General features: G+C 33.5%; 1 protein-coding gene across 1 annotated transcript; it reads right to left on the reverse strand.

Moving 5' to 3' along the window:
• Nucleotides 1-17211: 17211 nt before the first annotated feature.
• On the reverse strand, nt 17212-18276 carry LOC114315042 (F-box/kelch-repeat protein At1g15670). The gene has a single exon (XM_028261613.2). It carries the CDS (start codon nt 18274-18276, stop codon nt 17212-17214), a length of 1065 nt encoding a protein of 354 aa, XP_028117414.2.
• Nucleotides 18277-24656: the final 6380 nt, after the last annotated feature.

The raw sequence follows: 24656 nt of genomic DNA on the forward strand, positions 1-24656 counted from the left end.
AGAAGTTCAATTCTGCTACTTATACTGTGATGTGAATCTCGGTCAGGCCAGGTGGTTCAAACCGAGATGTTTTGCTAAAGATAGAGTTGGAGAAAACTGTGCAAACACTTGATGAAATTAAAGCTTTTCATTGATAAAAAGTTAATACAAAAGGTGGGGAACTTAGCCCGGTTACATTTGCAGACAGAGAAAAAAGAAAAAAACTAAGCCAAGGGGGAGAGGTCAGGGAATTCCTCATTAGCTTCCAGGTTGACCGTTGCCGTCTCGTCCTGGACACCGGTTCCAGTCTGGCCGGGCTGTCCCTGCTCGATTTGGTCATCTCCCTCAGCGTCTGCCTCGGCTTCTGCGAGTCCTTCCTCGGCCTCAACCTACAGCGCGCTGAAGACGTCATTGGCGTATGGAATGAGGTAGGTCAGTAGGAAGACAGCTGGTGGAGAGGTAAACATGTCAGTATCAGGCCCTTGACCGAGCTGTTGACAGGCAGCCTTCCATCCAGCTTTGAAATGTATGTCCTGGGTGGCGAAGACTTGTTTTTTATAGTTGTCTTCCGCCTCTTTGAAGCTGGCATTATTGGCGTCTTCACAGTCCTTCTCCCCAGACTTCTTGAGCACGTCCAACTCGGCTTGGAGCTCGTCCCTCTTTTTCTCGGCTTCGTCGAGTTGGCCGAGCAACCAGTTATTGTCGGTGTTAACGATTTCAAGCGAGGACTTTGCTCGGCCAGGCTCGGTTTGGAGGCTTTGGACTTGGCTGGCAGTGTCAGCTGCCTTTTGCCGAAGTCAGTGGATGCGCTTCATGACTAAGTGTTGTTTTTGGATGGCCTGCAAAAAGGAAACTTGATCAGAGAAGAAACCGTGCAAACACTTGTGAAAATTTCAGAGGCAGATTGAAGCTTACCCTGGCCATGGACTTGACAGACGACTTCACCAACCGGGTGTTAGGGACGTGGTCGCTGCCGACCACATCGCTCGGTAGGAGAAGGGCCTTGGAAAGATCGTAGGCGAGCAGGTGCTCTTTGTCGCCCTTGATTGAAGCTGTCGCCGGGATGTCTTTACCCCGGTGCTTGAGCAGCGGACGCCAGATTGGTGTTGGGTCAGCTGTGACGGTAGGTTGCTCGGTGGTTAGTTCGGTAATCAACTCAGCAGACGGGTCCACGCGAGCTCTTTTTCCAGCCCGGCGTGTTGCTTGGCTTGACTGCCTGGCAGCCGGAGAAGCTAGGGCGACCACGGCGCCGCTTGACTGACCGGAGGCTGGCGAGCGGGTGACGACGCTCGGTATCTTAGCAGATGTTGCGGTGAGCAGGTTTTTGATTCGGCTTCGTTTGGCCATCTCTTGTTCTTCTGTCAACCGGATTAGTGGAACGTCTAGCAAAGTTGGATCCAAAGGAGGTGATAGAGCACGGAGAAAGTCTGTAACTTTACTCCGGCGAGGAGCAGAGTATCTGTAGGTTGGAGTGTAACCGAGCAAATCGTTGTAATCTCGATCGCGGTAGCGAAGCGCGGTCCTGATGGCTGCTTCGTTGGGGTATTGGTAGTTGGCTTGTAAGGCCTGGATTGCTGCAAAAGAAACAAGGAAAATGGTTAAGTACAGAACTATGAAGAAAGTAAGCTAACCGAGCAAGTTTGAACAGCTCACATGTGGAACCAAAGTTCTTGCTTATGAACCAGCCTGGTACCTCGACTATTTCATAATTGCCAGACACCCAGAAGAAATCGTCATCATGCAAGTCCTTGTCTGGTGTGCCGGTCACAATTTTTTCTTTTCCCAGCCTAATCTTAAGGTAGTAGGCGAGGCCATCGTCGGTGTGCCCCAGGGTGTACTGACGCAGTATCTCAGCTAAACCTAGGTTTATGCCTAACCGGTTGTTTAATTCGTGCACACCTTTTACTATCCGGTAGGTGTTGGTGGACACTTGAGTGGGTGCTAGCCCGGTGCGGCGCAGAAATTCAGTGATTAGTGGATTGAGTGGGAAACAGAGGCCTCCTTCGATGATGGATAGCACGGTGAAGGGGCATTGTTCTGATCTGCCCTAAGGCGTGGTCTCTTCTTCTTCGAGCTCAAGGTGGACGTCGGCCGGGATGCCGTACTTCTCCCTGAACGCTGTTAGCGCAGCCGGAGTATCCACCAGGAAGCGAAATTTCCCCATGTGGCCGACTAATCTATCTCGGCCGAGGTGGTTTGGCACAGACTAGGAATGGGTGGCAGTTCGGTCCTTATGAGTCTCAGAATTGGTCTTTGGTCCCCTTGGACTCTGCAGGAAAAAGGATGACAAGTATAAGAGGAAGCGCGGTTGCGCAAAGTGAGCTTGACTTTAGCTTGGTCATGGATTGTGCCAAACCACCACGGTCGTAAAGTCTAACCAGGAGCTCGATCGCCCAAGCAGACCAGTTGTTAGCCCGATCGACTGCCAAGTCCTATGGCCATTCTGATTTTTGCTAAGATTATAGCAAACAGTTTATTTGCTCGGTTAAACTGATTTCTTGGATCAAATGAAGATCTGGAGCCCGATCAGCCCCAGATCCTTAGTGTTCTTCAGGAAAAATGAAGAATAGTTTGAAGAAAAACGAAGAATCCCAGGGGCATTGAAGGTTGTGGGTGGGGAAAGCCCTAAAACCTACGGATTTGGTACCAGAGAGGAAGAAATATCAAATGAAAATGACATGGGTTGAAGGACTTACCAATGGAAGGCCTGCTTCTTCGAGCACAAACGCAAAGAATGGCAGACGAGGTTTGAAAGAAGATGCTTGAGCTCTGAAGCGTCGGATTACAGAGAGGCAGTAGGAGCGAAATGAGGGAGAAGGGGCTTGTATGTATAGATGGAGAAACCGCCAAGAATTCAAATTCTGGCAGACGGCTGGGTTGGCTGCTCGAGGTCCAATGGAAGCTTTCTACGTGTCCCCATTTATGATGATGTCAGAACTGAAGGGACAGGTTGAAGAGTTGAGGAGACAGCCGGGCAACTTTTGAAGAAAATAACGTCAACCGAGGAGTTGAACCGGACAAATTTCACAGACAGGAGTCAATTAGCCCGGTCGCTGATTTGCATTCTGAGGACCGAGAAAGTGTTATTCCGGTCTGAATATGTAATTCCAGTCATGCTTTTGCGGACGGAATTAAGGGGCAATTGAGAGGGAGATTTATGATCTAAAATTGGACCGTGGTAACGGCCGGACAGATTTGGGCCGGATAGAGTTGTACCGGACAGATTTGGGCTGAACACATTGGGCCGTGGAAGTTTTGGGCCTGTCTAGAGAGTGTTGCTTGATCAAGGCTAGGCACTGACAAGGCTGTGCTTCACGGCACAAGGACCGGTCAAGTGAGGGCTAAGCCGAATTGTTCGCTGCCTTACTGGGCTCCACGGTTCGAGAGTTAGCTTCGTGGGAGTGCCGACGTCCAACTAGCATGAGCTGAGCCGAGCTCGACTCTACTGGAATGTAGCCGAGCACGGTCCATATTGAACATGGCTTGGAGTAGTTCGGTTATGGAGCACTTGGGCTTAAGTGTGGAATGGCCGTTGGTAGCCGAGATAATGTTGACTGGCTGCCAAGCTCCCAGTAAAGTGGGCTGGCAGGCGGGTTAGGTGATGTTCAGCAAGATTTGTGCTGACAATTGGGATAGTAGCACCACGTGTCGAGAGACGAATGGGAGTGGATTTGGCGCGGAGAAGGTATATAAGTCTGCGCCCCCCATGCTTGGCAGACGACAATTGGGTGAGACACACGCTAAACACTCAACACTCTCCCTTCTCTCTATCTATCTCCTGGTGTGTGTTCTAACTTGACCGTTGGAGGGGTTTTTCGGCCACACACGCTGGGTAGCTCACCGCCTTTGTGTACGTAGGTGATCGGATAGAAACGAAGCTTGGAAGAAAGGAGTGCGGGCTTGGTGGAATATTTGCTCCCCGTACAGGTGTAACCAGAGAAGAAGAATTGCTTTGTAGGATTGCTTTGTAGTTTTTAGAGAAGAAGAAGGAGAGGATTTGAATCATCATCAAGTGCAAAAATTATAAAAAAAAAAAAAATACTTTTCTCAAATCCTTATATGACCACTCATCAAGTGCTCGCCAGTGAAGAACATAGGTGACGATCACCGAAGAGAGAATGAAGAAGAAGAGAGGGAAGATGAAGGGGTGAGGGAAGAAAAACTCAAAAATTTGAAAACCTAGCCATGGCAGAATTTGGGGATCTTCTTCTTCTCTCTCTTCTTGTCTCTCTCTTTGTTTTTTGTTTTGTTTTTTTTTTTTTTTTTTGAACTTACTCACCAAAACGACGTCGTTTTGGTGAGTTTTATTGTCAACCGTTGGATCTTCCACACTAGATCACTGTAGGGTTTCTACTCCAAAGGATCCTGACACATGGTCACATACTATTTTGGCTAATCTCAACCAAGTTTCCCTCTAAGTTTGTAGGTGTTGTTTGGCGATAGGTTTTTTATTGTTTTTTTTAGGGGGGGTCTTTTATGACCTTTTTCAAACTTTTTCTTAAAAAATATAAAATAAAATAAAAAATAATTAAACATTTACATTCTACCTAACAAGACAAATATAAAAAATAAAAAAATTTGAAAAAATTGAATTTTTTTTAAATATAATTCACTCCACCAAAAAACATACCACTACAAAATTTTAAAAAAAAAAAATATATATATATATATATATATTAACTACATTAAAAATAAAAAAATAAAAAATCACCAACCACTAGAGGGTGTACGCAGTGTGGTTCGGGCAGTTTGAAAGTAAAATTACAAGCTGAATGGCGTATTGACAAATTGCGGTTTGGACGGTTTTTGGCAGATTGGCGGATTGAAGAATATCTAACTAATTATCATATATTTGCATAATATATAACACTAATTTGTATAATATTTTTTAGATATATAACACAAAGTAATTTTACATAATATGTTTCATATATATAACTGCTAATTTGTAATAAATTTCATACCTTAAATTTCTCTCACACTCATTTTTACATTGATATTTCATTAGAGGTTAAAAAATATATATGTATTAACTATAGTGGAGCGGAGCGGTTCGGTTGGCGGATTATAAATTTTAAAGTTTAAACCGCAGTTAGCGTTTAGAGCGGTGCGAATTGATGCGGATTGGTGCAGTTTTAGCAGATTGTGCGGTATTTTGCACAGCCCTACTAACCACCTACCTACTAGTCCTGAAGAGGTACCTATAATTCTGATCCACCATCCACATATCTACCATTCTTTAATACACACCAATCTCAACCACCATTCTTTACTTACCAACAACCATCTATTATTCACCTACTATTCACTCACAAACAACTACTCACCAACAACCATCGATTATTCATCCATCATTTATTCACTAACAATCACCCAACATTCATTCACCAACAACCATCTACCAACAACCACCCATTATTCACCCACCTATAATTCAAACATACCTCTCCATTCCAGAACCTTCAAACCTTTTTCATCTCTCTCTCTCTCTCTCTCTCTCTCTCTCTCTCTCTCTTTCTCTTTCTTTCTCTCACATACACACACACACATCGTCTCCATTCTCCCTTAATTACTCTCTCTCATATCTCTCACCATCTTCATCACTCTTTCACTCACACCATCTTCATCACTCTCTTTACACCATCTTCATCACTACCAAGCTCTTATCTCCCCCGTTTCTAGAACCACCACTACCACAACTATTACGACAACCACCACCAGAACCACCGCCACCTATCAAACCTCAAATTTCCTTCTATAACCCTTTGTTCCAACCCTCTTCTCCTACTTTCTGTTCCAAATTTCTTCGATCTCTCTCTATTTCTTTTATCTTCGGTCTCTCTGTTTTTCTTTCTCTCTCTTCAATCTCTCCCTCCTTTCATTGTAACCCTCTTTGCCAACGATTCAAACCCTAACGAAAATAATAAAACCCGAAACCCTAACCAAAACGATCCAAACACAAATTTAAAGAAGATGAAGCCAAAGCCCTAATGAAGAAGATCCAAACACGAAGATGAAGAAGTTAAAACCGAAGCATCTTCAAATTCCATGTATTTTTAAGTATATATTTGTTTCATATATATACATATATTGAGATTGCTTCAAATTTGGATATACTAATTGTGCTTGGCATTGAGATATTTTGATTGAAATTCTTGAAATTTGCTTGATATTCTTTGAAATAAATAAATATATATATATATATATTTTCCCTCATTCTGAAATTTCCAAAACAAAAACAATTTTCACTAAAAAATAAATTTTGAAGCTAAATTTCAGAATGAGGGAAAATATATATATATATATATATATTTTTGGAAATTTTTGCTGGGAAGGATGAGAAAGGGAGGAAGAGAGGGAGGAAGGAAACAGTTGATTTTGGTGAGTTGACAGATATCGCAACTGCCAAACCATTGGAGAACCACTTTTGCCCCACACATACTATATTAGAGCTTTAGCATCTCTAATGGCAAACCATTGGAGATTTAACATATTATTAATTACTAGAGTAACACTTTATTGTCTTCTTGAATAGGGCATCAATAACAAAAAACAGAGTATGAACTGGATAAAGCTCTACAGGTTCCTTCACTTTGCCCTCTAAAATTAACGAATTCGATCGCACCAGTAAAACGTGATCACTGTATTCAACTCCTCCTCCTCCTCCTGACATTTCTAATTCATTCTCATAACCTCATCCTAATATCTATATATATATATATATAGATATACATAAACATATAATGTATATATATACAATAAACCTGTTGAATACAAATTTTGAAGAATTTGATAAGATCTTGAAGTAAGAGATGACGAACTATGAAATTCAAGCCCTAATTACACAGAAGATTGGAGTTTGAATTTGCTTCAGATCCTTCTCATAGCAATGGCAAATAATTGGAACAGATATATACATGTGTGCATGTATAGATTGTAGACACCCTATTTTTGACCACCCTTACGACTTGGATGTCACCACTTGCACACCAAATGATGAATGTGTGTATGCTTATCAAGTGCTTGAAGTCCTCACCAGAGTGCCACAATTTTGAGCCTTCAAAGCCTATACACCTCTTGCCACAATCATAATTCTTCAAATTGAAAAACCTTGGGACTTGCTAGCCACCATTGTTGGCTGTCGGCCACTTGTGTGGCCTACTGACCAGAATTAGTGGCCTGCCAGCCACAAGTGTGTTTTGGCAGATATTTTTACCAACTGTACTAGCTGTTGTCACAGATGCATGCATATGTTTACACATGTATGCATTGATATTTCTGAGGGAGTTTGATGTTTGTCTATATATAGAGAACCTCCCATTTTGTTTTAAAGGTTGAAAAATTTTTGAGCAAGATATTTTTTCTCTCTCTCTCTCTCTATAATTCTCTTTCTCTCTTGCAAATTTCTTGAGCCTTTGCCTATATACTCTAAACCAAATCTTGTGGTCATTGAGCTGAGGTACATTTGAGACTACTTTGAGCTCTTGAGGGTGTGTATGTGTTGAATTGTTACTTAGAAGTGTTCTCCTCTTCAAGAGGTATAAGGCTTGGCTTGTTTCCTTGCATTGTTTGCTATTTTTCCTAATGTTTTTCTACTGTTTTTGGACTGTATAATCTCTCTAATTTTGGGCTGAAACTTGTGGTTTAAGGCCTTAAAGGGTGGAGCGGTGGTTCACCTTTCTTTCCACCTTGTTTCCCACCTTTGCACTATCTTTTTTTGAGCTTTTAAACACTGGTTTTCAAAGCTTTTCCAGTGGCTAAAATGTTGATTTGAAGTCCAAAAATGGAGGGGGTAGCCTCCCTTCCTTATGTTTTGTTTACTAGCTTACATAGCTCCATGTTTTAGCTTATTGTTCTAGTTATTTTTGTTTTAATTCCAACATGTTTTAGGACTGATTTAGCATTATTTTTGGTTGTTCATTGCATTTGAGCCTTGTATTGCATGGTTGTAGTGTAATTGTCCTCATAGGCTTAGTAGTTTAGGCCTTAGCCACCAACCTATTTGAATTGATAGCATTTGTTTATGGATTTCCATACTTGTTTTCACCCCTAATCGCCTCTGTAACCTCTCTCCTTTCTTGGCTTTTGTTTTGCTTTGAAAGTTGTTTCAAGTTACTTGCTTGTTTAAGCTTGAGATTAAGATCTTGTCTTTAATGGTTTAATCCCTTTGGGGGTTCATTACCAACGGCATGACACTTCACTCATACCCAAAACAACTCTTGATTTAATGCTTCTTTCCATTAGAGGACTTAAAGCTCACTTTTAGACTTAGTTTACTAAGGAATGGTTGGTAATTAAAATGAAGTAATAAAATGAGAACTAAAAATAATGCAACATAATAACTTGGTTAGGGTTCAATCGGACGGTAATTGAACCCTTGAGTCTTGAATTGTTTCATACTTGTTAGTGATGTAAGTGGTTCAAGAGTCATTGCCAATCACTTCCCTTGATTAATCCATGATAAGGAGGGGGTTTGAGAGTCTTTATTTGTTGCATTTATTGAACTTGTACACTTTGGTTCATAGACCATTATGCAATGAAATTACATCGATTGATGGTTTGTGAATCAAACTTACTACTCCTTTGAGCTGTTTGATGATAAGGAGGGGGTAAGTTGTACAAACAAACCTTGAGAAAACCTTGTTCTTGCTCTGTATGCTTTCTGTTACAGTAGGAGAAACCAAACTTTTGTGGCCGGTAGGTCACTAATTGTGGATGGCAGGCTACTATTTGTGGCTGGCAGACCACCAATTTTGGTTGCCGGCCACTTTTGTCAAATTGAGCAGTGACTTTCTGGAGCAGAACAGAGCAGTGTCTGAGGTGAAAAGATGTTTTACTGTGTAACAGAAGCATTCTGACAGTAGAACAGTGGGCTTTTCGGGTGAAAATCCGTGCATGTATAAGCATTTCACTTACTTATCGAGGCTCGTTCGCTTATGGACTTGTAATAGTTAACTAACTAGTTAATTTGTGTTGTAATTAATTAGTTAGAAGTTGCTAGTTATTTTGTGTTGTAATATTTAATTAGCTAGAATAGTTAATTTATTCGCTCTGTGATAGTTAATTAATTCATAGTAATTAGCTTAGCTAGTTAGTTCATTCAGACCTTCCTGTGCGAGGGCAAGCAATTGTAATAACGTATATGTCTTCCAACCCCACGTCATTCTCCCTTTTATTTACTTGCTTATGATGGTTAGTTTAGAACACCATGTTTTATTTAGCATATTCCATGTTCGCATCCACTTGTATTGCATGCATCGCGGCTCGGTCCATCATTCTAACTTGCATTGTTAGTTTAACATTTTTTTTTAATACGTGCTTAGATCACATGCTATCAAAATTGATTCACATGTTAAGTTAAGTAGCCGAGCCTATTAGTGCATATCGCATGTGTTATATTAGTCATATTGCATTGATTAGGATCATGCATTTTTCTAACTCTTTCATCTTTTTGGCTTGAAGTACTAGGTGAGCTTTTACTTGCTTTAGGATATTGTATGAGTGTGGTTATTGTCATGTCTAGCATGCTTTCTATGAGGCTAATTGCATCACTGATAAATTTTTGAATGCCTGTGGATGAAGGCTAGTTACTTAAATTCGGATAGTTTGATTAATGTACATTTGAGCCCACTTTTTCAAGTGGCACATTCGCAAAACAATTTTCAAAACAAACATGAGATCAAATATTCTAATTTTTACAAATTAGTCTATACTTGTGTGCGCATCACATAGTAATTAAGTTAGCCTAATAAATCAGAACAAGAGTATATAATGTAAATAAGCTTTATATCATGATTAGTAGAGGCCGATCTTTGATCGGGTGAGTGATGGTGCGCAATTCATGACTCTCCCCTCTCGTACCTAAGTTCTCAAGTTGACACAATCTTGGTGATAATGGACGCGTGGCCTTTGGCACGAGTCATGGGTTTTCTAAATTTCTCAAAAAATATTTAGATGGTGACTCTGTATTTGGCAAAGCAGTTCATTTTTGATAATTTGATTCAAAATCGATTTTTCAAAAGATTTGTCGGATTTGGACTTCTTGGTGTTTATCTATTTCACATTGCACTTGTGAGATGAGATTCAGAACTGCGAGAGTTCGATACTGTAGGGCTTATTCGTCTTCCGAAAAGGGCCACAAAAAGTCGAGCTAAATAGATGCGTCTATGTATGTAATGCATTCCTCAAACAATTTTCATTGAAATTTTTCACGAATATATGGAAAGGCAAGTTTATCCACACAAAAAAAAAAAAAAAAAAAAATTAAAAAAAAAATAATAAAAAAAAAATATATATATATATATATATATATATATATATATATATATATATATATATATATATATATATATTGTACGTTCTTCATCAAGTATCCCTCTCAAAATAAGGGGGTTTTTGAAGCAAAAAAATTATAGGTTGTCCTTTTCATAAAAAAAGGATCCAATGAAAAAATTTTGACCAAATTTCTCAAAATATATAGTTTATATTTAATTTTTATATAATAAAATTCACATTTAAAATAAATCTCAACTGTATAATTTTTTTTTAAAAAAAATAAACTTTCAAATTTCCTAAAATTGTGAGAACCTGTATTTTTACATATTAAATTATTTTGATAATTATATTTAGCTACTTAAATTTTGCAATTAACATCCATAATCCAATTTCATAGCAACATTTTCTGACGAAATTCTATAATTAACTTTTAATTATTTAATTAGTGTAATTTTTATCTTCATAGTATTATTATTATTGTCATTGTCGTTATCGTCGTTGTTGTCACTTTTATAACTACACAAATCTAATTCTTAATATACATTATTCAGTATAAACTTTTGCATTAATAATTTGTGCACATGAAAATTAACCCATGGAGATTAATTGGTTCAATCTCATGCCTTTTAGTTACATAAAATAATATTATAATATTAAAGTGACTCAAAATCATATATATACCAAAAAAAAAAAAAAAAAAAAGAAGAAGAAAATTGAGAGAATGGCTAGTTGCCTCTTCCCAAGGTCTATCCTTGGGCTTTGTTGTGCATGCATATGTAAGAGCATGCTTCTCCAACAGTACACACAAACCTCATCAAAGGTGGACAAGCATGCCTATAGGATGGCAATTCAAACCAACAAGAAATTTTGCTATAGATAAAATAAAGTAAAATAATAAAATAAACAAATACAATTTAAACACACATTTCTCTTCCACAATGCCTACATAAGGACCTCATCTTCAGCCACCTTCAGATATACACTGCTAAGCAAAGAGAAAAAGAGAGAGAAAGAATAGAAAAGAAAAGAAAAAGAGAGGAAAATGAGAGGGTGCTTGTTGGTTACCATTTCAAAACTAATCTTAAGAATAGTTTGTAAAAGCTCTTGAGGTAAGAATACTCAACTTCTATCCTTCCTTAGAGATATATATATATATATATTAGTGAATCTATATATTAAAAATATGCAAGAGTGTGCATTGTTAATACACACATAGCAAGAATAGCTCAATGCATGTTTATATTTTGATAGAATGACAATCTTATGATTGTATGATTTCTATCCTTCTTACAAGCATAGATCAGATGGTTTAGCTACTGATTTTATCTTCTTATGTGCTCAAATATTCTTTATTGTTTGAAATAATCTTGCATGGGGGTAAAATGAGATAGGGTTGGTTCATTTTTACTCAAAACTTATATTTCCTTCACTGTTTCAGATTTTGTCAGAGGTAAAATGCTTTAATAAATTGAAAATAACTTGTGTCAAAATTTGTTAGTACTGGAAATATATGTAGGTGTTCTATACACTTGAACATTTTTATAAAATCATTGGACACCATTCTCTTACCGAAATAAATATTTGTCCTAAGTGTTGTTCACAACACAGTAGAAATAGTGATTTCAAACAGGTCCCATTTTCTTTGAAAATGGTGTTTTTCTACACGACCACTTGGGAAAGTTAGATAAAAGAGTTATCTTTCATTTTCCGCCAATTTCACAAAAAATGGATATGTGTAGAAAGAGAAATTGTAGTTTTACTAAAATGCGACAGAATCTGTCCAGTTTTCTTAGAAAAATTATTTGACCATCTGCCATTAGTTTTCAGTCTTCAAACTCTTCTGGAAAAATGTTCTAAACTCAAATATCTAGCAATTCGTTATGACCATACTTTTTTTTTGACACCATTTGAGGCCCCTTTTTATTTTTCAAACACAGATCACTTGTGCTGGAAGTTACTGTAACTCACTGTTCCAAAAAAATTAGTCTTCTCGAAATATTTTCCTAACTCTATGAACTAGCACTAGTTAAAATATTGTAATGGGTAAACTTCGTTTGGTATGGGTTTCATATTTTTTTGTCTAACCATACAATGCTGAAAGAAGAAGTGTGTGAATTCTTAAGAAATTTTGTGATGATTCCTAAGACATTCTATCATATTTATTTTGTTTGCCATACATGATTGTGTTGTGCTATATAAACATTATGTCACTATGGTTTCAAACTAAAACTTGACGAAGTAAAGAAACATGAAATTGAACCGATGATATATTAAAATTTAAAAGTGATGGGGTGAGCCCGGTTTAGAATCTTGCGCAAGTGAGTTGCAAACCCTAACATGGCATGGGAAGGTATTTCGGCTCTTATCGGTGTAGGCGATATAAGGTTGGTGGTGCGGGTGTCACAACATTGATTGTTCCTTTGGGTAGATCGTGATGTCACGACTCGGGTATATAACCCAGGTGTGTGGGTATCATTGGTAGTTACAACAAATAACATTTGAACATTTGACCAAGGGGAGAATTGCCCGTGGCCATTACTTAGCTGTTGAGTGGAAATAGTGCTTTGTGGGGAGTTACTTAAACTTATCTGATAAACTAAAGTTATGAGAATTTAAAAGAAAAGTTGGCATTTTCCTTATGATGAAATAATGTTTCCGCTTGCCATTGTTCTTATTATCTATTGTTATTATTTCAACTGATAGCATTCCTGTTATGTTTATTAAATGTTGCTTGTTATTCTATTATTACACAGTATTCATTATTTGTGAGTATTATTATCGAGGTGGATATTTTCGGAATTGTAGTATCTTATTGAGCTTATCGGTCATTGGTATTCCAGTTACCCTGGCGTTTTATGCTAGGTACCGAAGAAACCGAAGGAAACACCGAGGTCTTGAAAGGCGACGTTCAGCCTTGGTTAGCTTGAAGTGTGCCCACGTCCCATGAACCGTTTTTCTGAGTTTTTTTGTTAATTTTTCTCTAGTTTTCTTTTCATGTTCGTGTTTTTCTTTCATGAATGTGCTAAAACTAAGTTTTAAGTTTGATTAGAGTTATAATTTAAGAACTAATTTCTGTATTGATAATTAATGGATGATGACAAACTTGGTGGCAACAAAGATTAGAAGTTTTTAATTAAGAAAATTCATTTTAAGTTTTAAACTTTATTATGATGTTCTCAAATTTTGAAACGTCACAAAAATTGTTAAATGAACTTGTAAAAAATCAGAGAAATGAATGTTATCTAAGCATAGAGTAAATTGAATAATGAGAAGTTGACAATATGCAAACATATAACTATTTGCAAGTCATGATTATTATGTTATTAAATGTTTCTGTCAATGTACATTAATTGTTAAATCATGTGAAATTTTAAAATAGATAAATTAGAAAATTTAAATTTTAAGATACGTGAGTGTTGAGACATAATCGAATAACTGAAAGTATATTAAAACAAATGAAAAGAAGAATTTAAAAATAGAGAATCACATACCAATCTACTATCATTTTAAAAATGTGGGTACCCTCGCTTATTTTCTACTTTTTCATATTATCAAAATTGCTGTCACATATTTTATATATATATTTTTTTATATTTCTAAAACACCCTTATCAACATGTTGTTCCTGAAAATGTACTATATAGCAATAGTCATAGACACCATGTAACAACAAGCACTAAGACTTTTAAATTTTTGTAAATGATCATTTTATGAGGACTTTTAAAAGACCACGTGTCTATTAAAAACCTTGTTACTTAATTTTAACTAGGGCAAGTTAATTAATTAGAATCCAACTTTTGAAATACGCTAAATAAAAGAGAAAAATCTATAACTTAATAATTGGCACAATTAATTCAATTGCATATCTAGTGTATTATACATACATTTAATTATAGAGACTAACACATAGCTGGTGTATTAGTTACAGGCACTAACACACATTTGTTTTTGTTACGTGAATTTTTACAAACTCAAAATTTTTACTAAAGATTTGTCTAGAAAATACATGTATGATTGAGATTTATTTTAGAAGTATGACCTATCATTTAAGAATTGAATTAGAAATTTCGTTAGGATTCTCGATAAATTCTGGATTTAAGGTTATTCTTTCTTAAAATTTTTGCTTAATCATTTATCGGCCAAATCTTATTTGTACATCATCAGTTTACTTTACATAAGTGGTTCTATAGTTTTCTAATACTAAACCTCTTAATTTTCTTATTCACTATGAAATACTATTTTTGTGTTTGGTTGATAAATCCATATAGTTTACAAATTCACTATGAAATACTATTTTCCGGTGTCTATTTCCTTTATATAATTATAAAGTTTTTCATTTCAAAAATATAATTACAAATACCACGTGCAACACATGTGTATACCACCGCTAGTATTACATAAACATTCGAGGATGTTTGCAAAGTTAGCTTTTGATTAAAAAAAGTTTAAAAATAAAAAATAACGTCAAAAACTCAAAATATCACTAAAATGTTGGAAAGTAAAAACTTTCTTTAAAAAGCAAGTTGTGCAACAATGTTTCAAAAATTGGACTGGTGAGCGAACTGGAAAAGGGATCGGGGGAACGAGTCATTAATTCAACCCTCGAGTTGAATCGGAATCAAACCATGACGTCATAATTGTTTTATAAATATATGAAAAATTATTTATTAATAATATAAGAATTAAGATACATTTATTTAAATTATTTTTAAATTTTAAGATAAATTTATAATTACATAAAGATATTTATATTTATTATTTGTAAAATATATTAATTATATGTAATGTTTGAAAGAAAAAGTAATAAAGATATATGTTTACAAAATATAAACAAAAGTTTAATGTGGCATACAACTTCCATTTGATTCTGTATTCAACTCGACCAAGCATCATAATTTTGCAAAATGGGAGCCTGGTTGGTTTTGTTGAACCAGTTTGGTTCGAACGATTCCCTAATTCAACCATAATTCTAACCGGTTCAATGGAAATAATCAATTTTCAACGAAGAATGGACTTGAGAGTTAAACCCGGACAAGAATTGAGACTGGTCATCGGTTCAACCGATTGAACCGGTTAGTCTAGTCCGATTTTCAAATCATTGTTGTGCAGTTCAATTATTTATGAGTTTTCATATATTAAAAAAGTTATTATCAATTATATTGACCTTTTTACCACATAAAAAAAATTAAAAAGAATATATATTTAAACCCGAAACCACACTACTTTTAAAACCCTATGTCCCTGTTTATCAATCAAAACTTTCGCACCTGCGCACACACAAAATTCAAAACTTGCATAGTTCTATCAACATTATAAGAAAGGCTTCCTGCTAATTGTAGCATATGCCTAAAGAAACAGTTTTGTAGATATATTGACCAAAAATAAAATAAAACGTTCAATACAAATCTCATCCATTAAATTATCACAATCTACGATAACATAGACATAACATAAATGAATTGAGATTATTTTAAGTTAGTCATTTTAATTTGAGAAAGTATTTGAACTTAATTGGCCTATTTTGTGGCTGGCTTAGATGATCCAAATTGTTATTTTTTAGTACTCGTTGCGTAAAATATTTACATAAAAAAAATAAGATGATCGGATATCGATAATTATATATTTGAATCACATTTATATCATAAAAAATAGACGGTTACTGTTGAAATTATAATTATCGTCTATTTTTTTTAAAATAAATATGATTCAAACACATAATTACCAATGTCTACTCATATTAATTTTTTATATAAATATTTTATTCAAAAAACCTTAAAAAATAAACAAATCAAAATATCAAAGTCAATTCCAAAATGACCCTACCAAATCCAAACACACTCTCAAATTAATTATTTAGGCTAAGTTTGACATCTTCAAAAAAAAGTCAAAAAAATCAAAAAGTCACTATTTTATTTAAGTCATATCACCTCTCTACTCTACCACTTTAAATCTAACCCATATTTTATAAAAAGTCAAAAAATACACTTATTTAGAACATCCCAAACAACCCCTTAATTTGAGAGAATCCAATCTTAACATGAATCAATCCAAATACTGATGATATAATAATAATAATAATAATAAATAATGTTGAAATTTAACCCCTTGACTTCAGGCCCACTATACATTCATTTCCGCCCACAATCGCCCACTACATTCATAATGGGGTCAGGGCTAGTATTTTAAAATTATTATAAATTGATTAAAATTTTTATAATTTTAATTATTAATATTTATAATATTTATTATTTATTATTTATTTGTAATTATTTTTTTATGTATAACACTGTTATGTCATTTTTCATAAGTAAATATTATTGACCTCATTAAATTTGATTCCAATGGATCAATTGTGATTGGTCACATAAAAATAATAAAAATCAAGATAAATTGCACTCATTTTTCTTCAAGTTAAAAAAAAATATAATTAATTCTATACTTTTGATATAATTATATCAAATCTTTCCACATTTTCATCAGTAATCCGTAAATAATATGATCAAAAAAATAATAATATTATCATCCTTTTTATAATAATATATATATCTTTTTTATTTATTTTAGTACTATGTATATTGATTTTGGCTGCTTTAACCTTATTAAAATAGATATCGATGTAATTATGTCAAATTAAAGAAATTAATTGTATTTTTTTTTAATTTTAAGGTAGATAAATTTAATTTACCCTAAAAATTAAGGTGTTATTTATTTATTTTTATCTTCTATAAAAAAAATTCATAATTTTCAATAAAATAAACTATAATTAATTGAAAATCATAAACACTGAATAATTACTCCACTCAGCACACAAGTGAATGAACAATTTTATGTGTGAAAGCTACTTCAATGTGTACACAATTTGGTAACTAGTACCTTAAAAATAATAATAACAGAAATAAAAGGCGGTCGCCATGCACTAGTAATTGATAATTTTTTTTTAAATGCTATAGATTTAAATTTAAATCTCCAAACAACAACCTAATTGGACATGGCTTGAGTATTCTTCTGGCACATCTAGTTTTGCCCACGTATTATTCTTTAAATCCATAGCATAAACTTTGTGATCACCAAATTTAGAAGAACCAAACACTAATAACTTGCCTCGCCATGCTGTCATGTAAGTTACATTAGACACCTCAACTGGTAGTCCAACCAGGACCTGCCAACTAGTACCCACACGTGTCATCACATTACCCTCGCAACACGTGTACATATGTGAATCACCACTGCACACACATGTCCTTGCACACATGGCATCTACTAAAAAGTCTTTTTGTATCGAATCCCATCGCCAAGTGGTAATATCAAATATTTCAGCATCCCTTTCAAACTGACCCTGCATTTCTGTAGGATATCCACCGATCACATAAAACTTGCCATCGTGAAATAAACCCTTGCACTCATCTCGCTCTTTTTTCATGTCAGGAAGTTTGATCCATTTACTTTTTGTCACATCATATGCTAAAGAAGATTTCAACGCATTCTTCTCTTTATTATGACCACCCGCAACATACACCATCTGATTAGAATCCGATGCACATCCAAAGAACAATCTTTTGCCACCTGGCATATCTGCCCCACGCCGCCACATGCCGGAAACAAAGTTGTAAATAAACACGGAATCCAATACCTGCCACGTCAGCGGGTCGCACCCGCCTATCAATACCAGCTCCGATCCAACTCCCACAAGGTGGCAAAACATCGGTAACCCATCGGAAAAACCCGGAACCGGTGGCAGTTCGGACCAAGAACCAGTTTCCGGATCACAAAGCGCGAGCCGATACAAGAGCGGATCCGACAGATTCGTAGTATGTCGGTTTCGGGTCGGATTGACCTGAGAATTCGACACCACGATGAGTGATCGGGCCAAGCCAGCCGTCTTCCGATGGCGTCGAAACTCGGGAAGTTGAATCTCGGCTTTCCAATCACTGCATACGGAGGCAGCCACAGGGAATTGGTCGAAAGGTATGCGAATAAGACATTCGAGAGCGACGTGGTTGGGAAGACCCGGAAAGAGTTCCATGACAGCGTTCAAGAGTGAACAAAGAACAGAGAGAACAACAGAGGAAGAAAGAGAATGAAATGGGCTGTGAGAGAGAGAAAGGAAAGAGAGATGTTTGTATGATTTGGATTTTGATCTGAAATTGGGTTTATAAAGAGATTGCTTAGGTACTTTTTTGAGACGAGGCTTTGTATAAATGGTGAAGTGTCTGGAAATTTTCGAAACAAAGAGAGAGGAAATGGAATGAAAAAGGGAGACTTTTTTGAGTTCAAAGAATAAGAATGGCGGTTATATATAAATTGTCAAAATATAAAATCATGTTTGTTATTCCCGCTATTATATTTTCTGCCCTTTTTTCGCTTTTACGGAATTTGATGAATTATTTGAAAAGTTGCCCTTTATAAAATTTCTTTATTCAAAATTTATTGTAATTTAAACGTGATTCACATGATTTTATGATGGATTTAAAATTGGGTGTGGCTTATCCGGTTTATAATTGGATTGGAGTGTATTGTTGAATCTATGGGCTCATCACAAAATCTATATAAATTATTCAAACAATTTAATGTGTAGATTTTATCGAATATTTTATTTCTACAAAAAATTATATTGATTGGATATCGATAGTCATTTGATCAGATCACATTTCTATCAACGTTTAGTATGATTTAAAAAACATTTGTTATGGGAAATGTAATCTGATAAAATAATAATCGATATCCGATCAACGTGATTTTTGCGAAGATGAATACTCGACGAGCTTTACACACTGAACAGTTTAAATCATCGATATAGGTTCCGTGATAAGTCCACAGAGACTCAATAATACAGTTCAGTTCGAAACAGAATTGCGGACAAGCCTTATCCTTTAAAATTCATGACTTTAATTGCACTTTTACTTTTCATAGGAGTATTGTTTTTTTCTATTTTATTCCTGAATTCATCTATGTAGTCCTTAATTTCTATTTTCAATTTATTTGGTTTAATTACAAACGATTATATAAATACGTAAAAATTGATGTCTGATTTGATTAGTGAAAAAAAATCATTTCAAAAGTTAAATCATATAAATTTGAAATTAATTCAAAACGCATTAATTTGAAATATGTAAGTATTAGAAATCTATAGATTTTGAATATTTTATTTGGATCAAAAGTCTAGATGATGGATTTGAAATTGATATTAGACGATTTCCAACCGTGTATTAAATTTGTTATTAAATTTGAATTTGACAAAAAATATTTATTTTTCATTTCCAACGGTTTCATTAAATCGATATTAAATTCAGAATTTCACTTTTCTTTCATTAAACTGAGGATCAATGTGACTTTTATCAAATCATTGTTTATTGTCGTTAGATTTTCACCACCAAATGTTTCTCCAGATGTCCTCCCGGATGACCACCTTAAGACAAAAGTTTGTGAAAAAATTACACTGGTCGGTCGACCTCCCGACTGTCGGCCCAGATGACCACCTCAAGAAGAGAAAATTGTGAAAATTTTACACTAGCCGGTCGACTAGCTGGACATCCACGCGATCGTCTGTTCGGTTGACCGATGGTTTGATGAAGCCGCCAAACCCTCAATTGGAACACCTGATAACAAGAGAGTGTTTTTTTTTTTTTTTAATTTTTATTTAAATTTGATAAAAAAAAAATTAATGCATATTTAGAGATGCCCTTAACAATCTTATAAAAAGCTGCAAAATTTTAAAATCCAAAGTGGGTGGAAAAAAATAAATGAAAATGTTCAACTCAGTTGAAGCTTTAAAAAATTAACAATGCTACGTAACTCAAATTTTGTGGTTCAAAAGTGGCTCAAATGGCCAAAACGACGTCGTTTTGAGTACAGAACAACATAAAAATGGCCAAAACGACGTCGTTTTGACCATTTAAACCACTTTTGAGCCACAAAATTTGAGTTACGAGACATTTTCCTTAAAAAATATTTAAAGTCAATCTTTATCATGTAATAATTTTTTGGAAGTACTACTACCGTGATTTTTATAATAAAAAACTGCCTATCGAAATGGGCAGCACATGTGATGATGGTTGTTGCTGTACACAATCATATATCGGTGTATAGGAAATTTTTAATATATATCACTTTAAAAAAATGTGTGTTATATGTATTTTTAGTTAAATTATTATTTTTTAATTATGATTAATTTTTTTATTTAGTTGTGATATTATTTTAATTATGTCTCATATTATGTTTAGTTATGATAATTTATTTTTAATTATAACTCAAAAAATTAAAATTATGTCATTTTTTTTTTAATTATAAAGTACATATTATTCATTTTGTAATATTTTTCAAAATTATAATTTATGTAATTAAATATATTAATCAAATATCTATAACTACATAATTGAATCATATTTACTTTTAAAAATGAATTGAATATTCTTAAAATCATATTCATCATTACTTTTTTAAAAAATAAATATAATCTAATAAAATAATTATCAATTTTTAATAATCTCACCGACGGACACAACACGGCCACAACACGGCCCCTTTTCCTCAACACATCCACAAAGTCACAAAAAATAGGAGATTACTAAATTTATTGATCCATCTTCTATACACACATATACCTACATATAAATATACAAGTCAACACTTTTTTTATTTTTTATTTTTTTTGTCAACTGTTCCATGTTGGAGTCATTTTCAAGATATAGAGCACAATCAATGAGAGAGACAGCTATGAAAAAATATGAAAGGGTGGTGCAAGTTGAGAATGCGGGTCGTCGCCAAGTTGATAAATAGGTGTTATTTCAAATCCTTGCATTGTTAATTTCTTGTTTTTTGTATATGAAAAATAACAAACAAATTTTTTTATTATTTATAAATAAAAAAAATAGAAAACTTATTTGATACTTAGAGATGTTCTGGAAATAATTTAAATTAAAAATAGATAAACATGTTTGGTGAAGTTACTCAGGGTGGTAGACGATAGTGGAGAGTAGATGGATGTAGTGACTGATGGTGGAGGTGATTAATAGGGATGTAATTTGGACGGGCTTAATCTGAGTAACCTGAACTTAGTCCGAATTTTTTTAATGTTTGGACAAGATATTTTCAAATTCGGTACGGATTTGGAAAAAAATTCAAAAATCCGAAATAAATTTGGACAGGCTTAGGCAAATATATCAAACAACTCGAGCAATCCGAAACCTAAATTATACATATATAGATAAATAAAATTATTAAATATATATAAATTATTAGCCATTACATGATATTAAAGTAATTTAGATTATCAAATCAAAATGAATATATATTATATATACAAATAACATAAAATCTTTTTTTTTTATTTTCACTTTTAAATTGTAAAGACTACTATAGTGGCATATCTCTTACATTATATAAATTATTTATTTTGATGGTATTAATGATGTTCTATAAAAAAAAAATGTAAATAGAGTCAAATTTTAATAATTTAATAATGTAATAGCAAAAAAAAAAAATTGAAATTCATTTACAATTCTGACAATTTGAGCAACTCGGACAATTTGGGTTTAACTCGGGTTAGACTTGGACAGGCAACCTCAGATTACAATTCGAGCCTGGGCGAACCTAGCACAACTTAAGCTGAATTTAAACAATCTCCCAACCCACCTAAACTTGTCCGAGTTGCACCCATAGTGATTAATGGTATCCATTAGAGTTGGCGCTCAGATTTTCACCAGAGATCATGAGATGGTCAGAGAGCCACCAAAAGGTTGTCACACGTCAAGGAAGTTATTGGGCTGTCGGCCAGCTGTGAATGGTGGTGGCCACTGGTGACAAGGGTGGTTGGACTTGGTGGAAGAAAAATAATAAAGTTGGTACTTATTTTAAAAAGGAAAAATTGCACTACCCCATATGGTTTAAGCCATGTATAATGGGTTTATTTGATAATCATTTCGTTTTTAATTTTTAATTTATACTTACAAAAAATTTAAAAAATTATCATAAAAACTTGTTTGATAATTTTTTTGATTTATAAATGGTTGTCTCAGTTTATAAATTTGAGAAAAAAACGTAAACTCAAAAAATGAGTTTACGTTTTTAGTTTTCATTTTTTTTTTCAAATAAATTTTTTTTTAAATAATTTTTTTTTTCAATTAATTTTTTTCAATTAATTACTTTTCAAATATTTTTTTTTCAATTAATTTTTTTTTCAATTATCTTTTTTCAATTAATTATTTTTTCAAATATTTTTTTTAGTTAATTTTTTTTTCAAATAATTTTTTTTCAATTAATATTTTTTTCAATTAATTATTTTCCCAATTAATTTTTTTTTTCAATTGTTTTTTAATTAAATTTTTTTCAATTAATTTTTTTTTTCAAATATTTTTTTCCAATTAATATTTTTTTTCAATTATAATGTGTGTGATCTCATTGTGATAAATAATAAAAATAAATATAAATATTTTAGGCTTGAACAAACATATTTTTTAATTTATGTTTTTAAATTTGGGCATATTACACAAATAGTCCTTATAGTTCGAGGCTTGTGTCACTTTGGTCCCTGACTTTTCAATTGTGACATATTTGACTCTGAATTTTGAATCTTGTTCCAAATAAAGACAATTGGATATATAATTAGATTTTTCAAGGGTAAAATTGCCAATTTGATAAAATATAAACTAATTTGACAAAAATAAATGTCAAACAAATATTTTTGAATTTTAAAAAATTATTTCTACCTATTAAAAATAAAATTATGTAAAATTGATAAATCTTTTAGACATTTATTTATTTTTTTTACCAAATTAATTTTTATTATGTATTTGGATGATGATCATGTAAAATTAATTTAAAAAAATTAATCATGTAATTTTTATTAATTTTACATAAGTTTATCATTGGTGGATAAAAATAATTTTAAAAAAATTAAAAATATTTTTTTGATATTTATTTTTGTCAAATTAGTTTATATTTTATCAAATTGACGATTTTACCCTTAAAAAATCTAATGATATTTTCAATTGTCCTTATTTGGAACAAAATTCAAAATTCAGGGTCAAATGTGTCACAATTGAAATGTCAGGGACCAAAGTGACACAAGTCCCAAACTATAGGGACTATTAGTGTAATTAATCCTTTAAATTTTTTTAAACATTTTGTTCAAACCAAACGAGTTTGTAATTTATGTTTTTCTAAAAATAAAGAAAAAATCAGTTTATAAAATTTTTGTAAACATAAACAAAAAACGTAAATGTTACCAAATACTACCTTAACGTTTAGAAGTTAGCAAATAACCCCTTTGTGATTTGTGAACTAAAGTGTACTATGAACATTCCATCAAATTTAACAGTGTGAAATATGTGACATACATGAGGGGGTTATATGCTCATTTTTAAATTTTAAGGGGGGTGAATTTCACGTGGAATAAAGCATAGGTGATTAAAGAGCACTTTATCTTTCAGACAAACGATGAAAATACAAGGGTATTTTAGTCTTTTTCATTAAATTGTTAACGAGCCTAACAGTGTACTTTAATCGACAAACCACAAGAATGTTATGTAGTCATTTCCAAACGTTAGGGGGGTAAACCGCACATGACCTAAATCATAGAAGTAAAGTCAAGTTAAGTCAAGTTCGCCCTTTTAAAATTAAGTGAAATTATATATTTTTAATTTCTAATTTTTTTAAAAAAAATTTTATAATCAATTTCATTTTGAAAACGAAACAATTTACTAAACAAATTTTAATTTTCAGTTTTCAAAACAATCAAAAGAAAAACAAAGGTTGTGTTTGGTAGAGCTTTAGAATTATAATTTGAGAATAGAGTTTTATTTTAAATTTGTGAGTTTTGGAATTATGATTTGAAAAGAGAAAATTTGTTTGGTTATAAGTTTTGAAAAGATTTTTGAATTGAGTTTTGAATTTTTGATGTGACATATAAAAGGAGAAAATTTGTTTGGTTATGAGTTTTGAAAATAATTTCAAAACTTCAAAAACTTATAACTCATAATCAAACATACAACTCAAAACTCTATCGAAAATTCTATTCAAAATTCATAACCAAAATCCATCCAAAAATTCAATTCAATTTTTTTTTTATCACTTTGGTAAAAAAAAAAATATATTGGTCTAAAATAATATCAAAAACAAATATAATTTTTCCCCCCTCAAATAACAGGTGGCTATTTACGGCAATTGCAAAAAAAAAAAAATTACGCTGTTCCGGTCAATTGGCCGGACGTTTGGAAGGATGACCGGGTAGACCCAAAATTCAAAAATTCTTTTGCTTTTCAGAATGGAGAAGACGAAACGTGAAAGAGAAATATGTTTTGAAAACTCCATCCAAACGTGAAAGGGAAACATGTTTTGAAATGTGTGGTGGAATCACATTTTCAAAACTCCATCCAAACGGAGGGTGCAAACGGAGAGGTGGAATCA

This window comes from Camellia sinensis, chromosome 4 (genome assembly GCF_055761805.1).
Source record: "Camellia sinensis isolate YWXY chromosome 4, ASM5576180v1, whole genome shotgun sequence".
In the NCBI taxonomy this organism is placed as follows: Eukaryota; Viridiplantae; Streptophyta; class Magnoliopsida; order Ericales; family Theaceae; genus Camellia; species Camellia sinensis.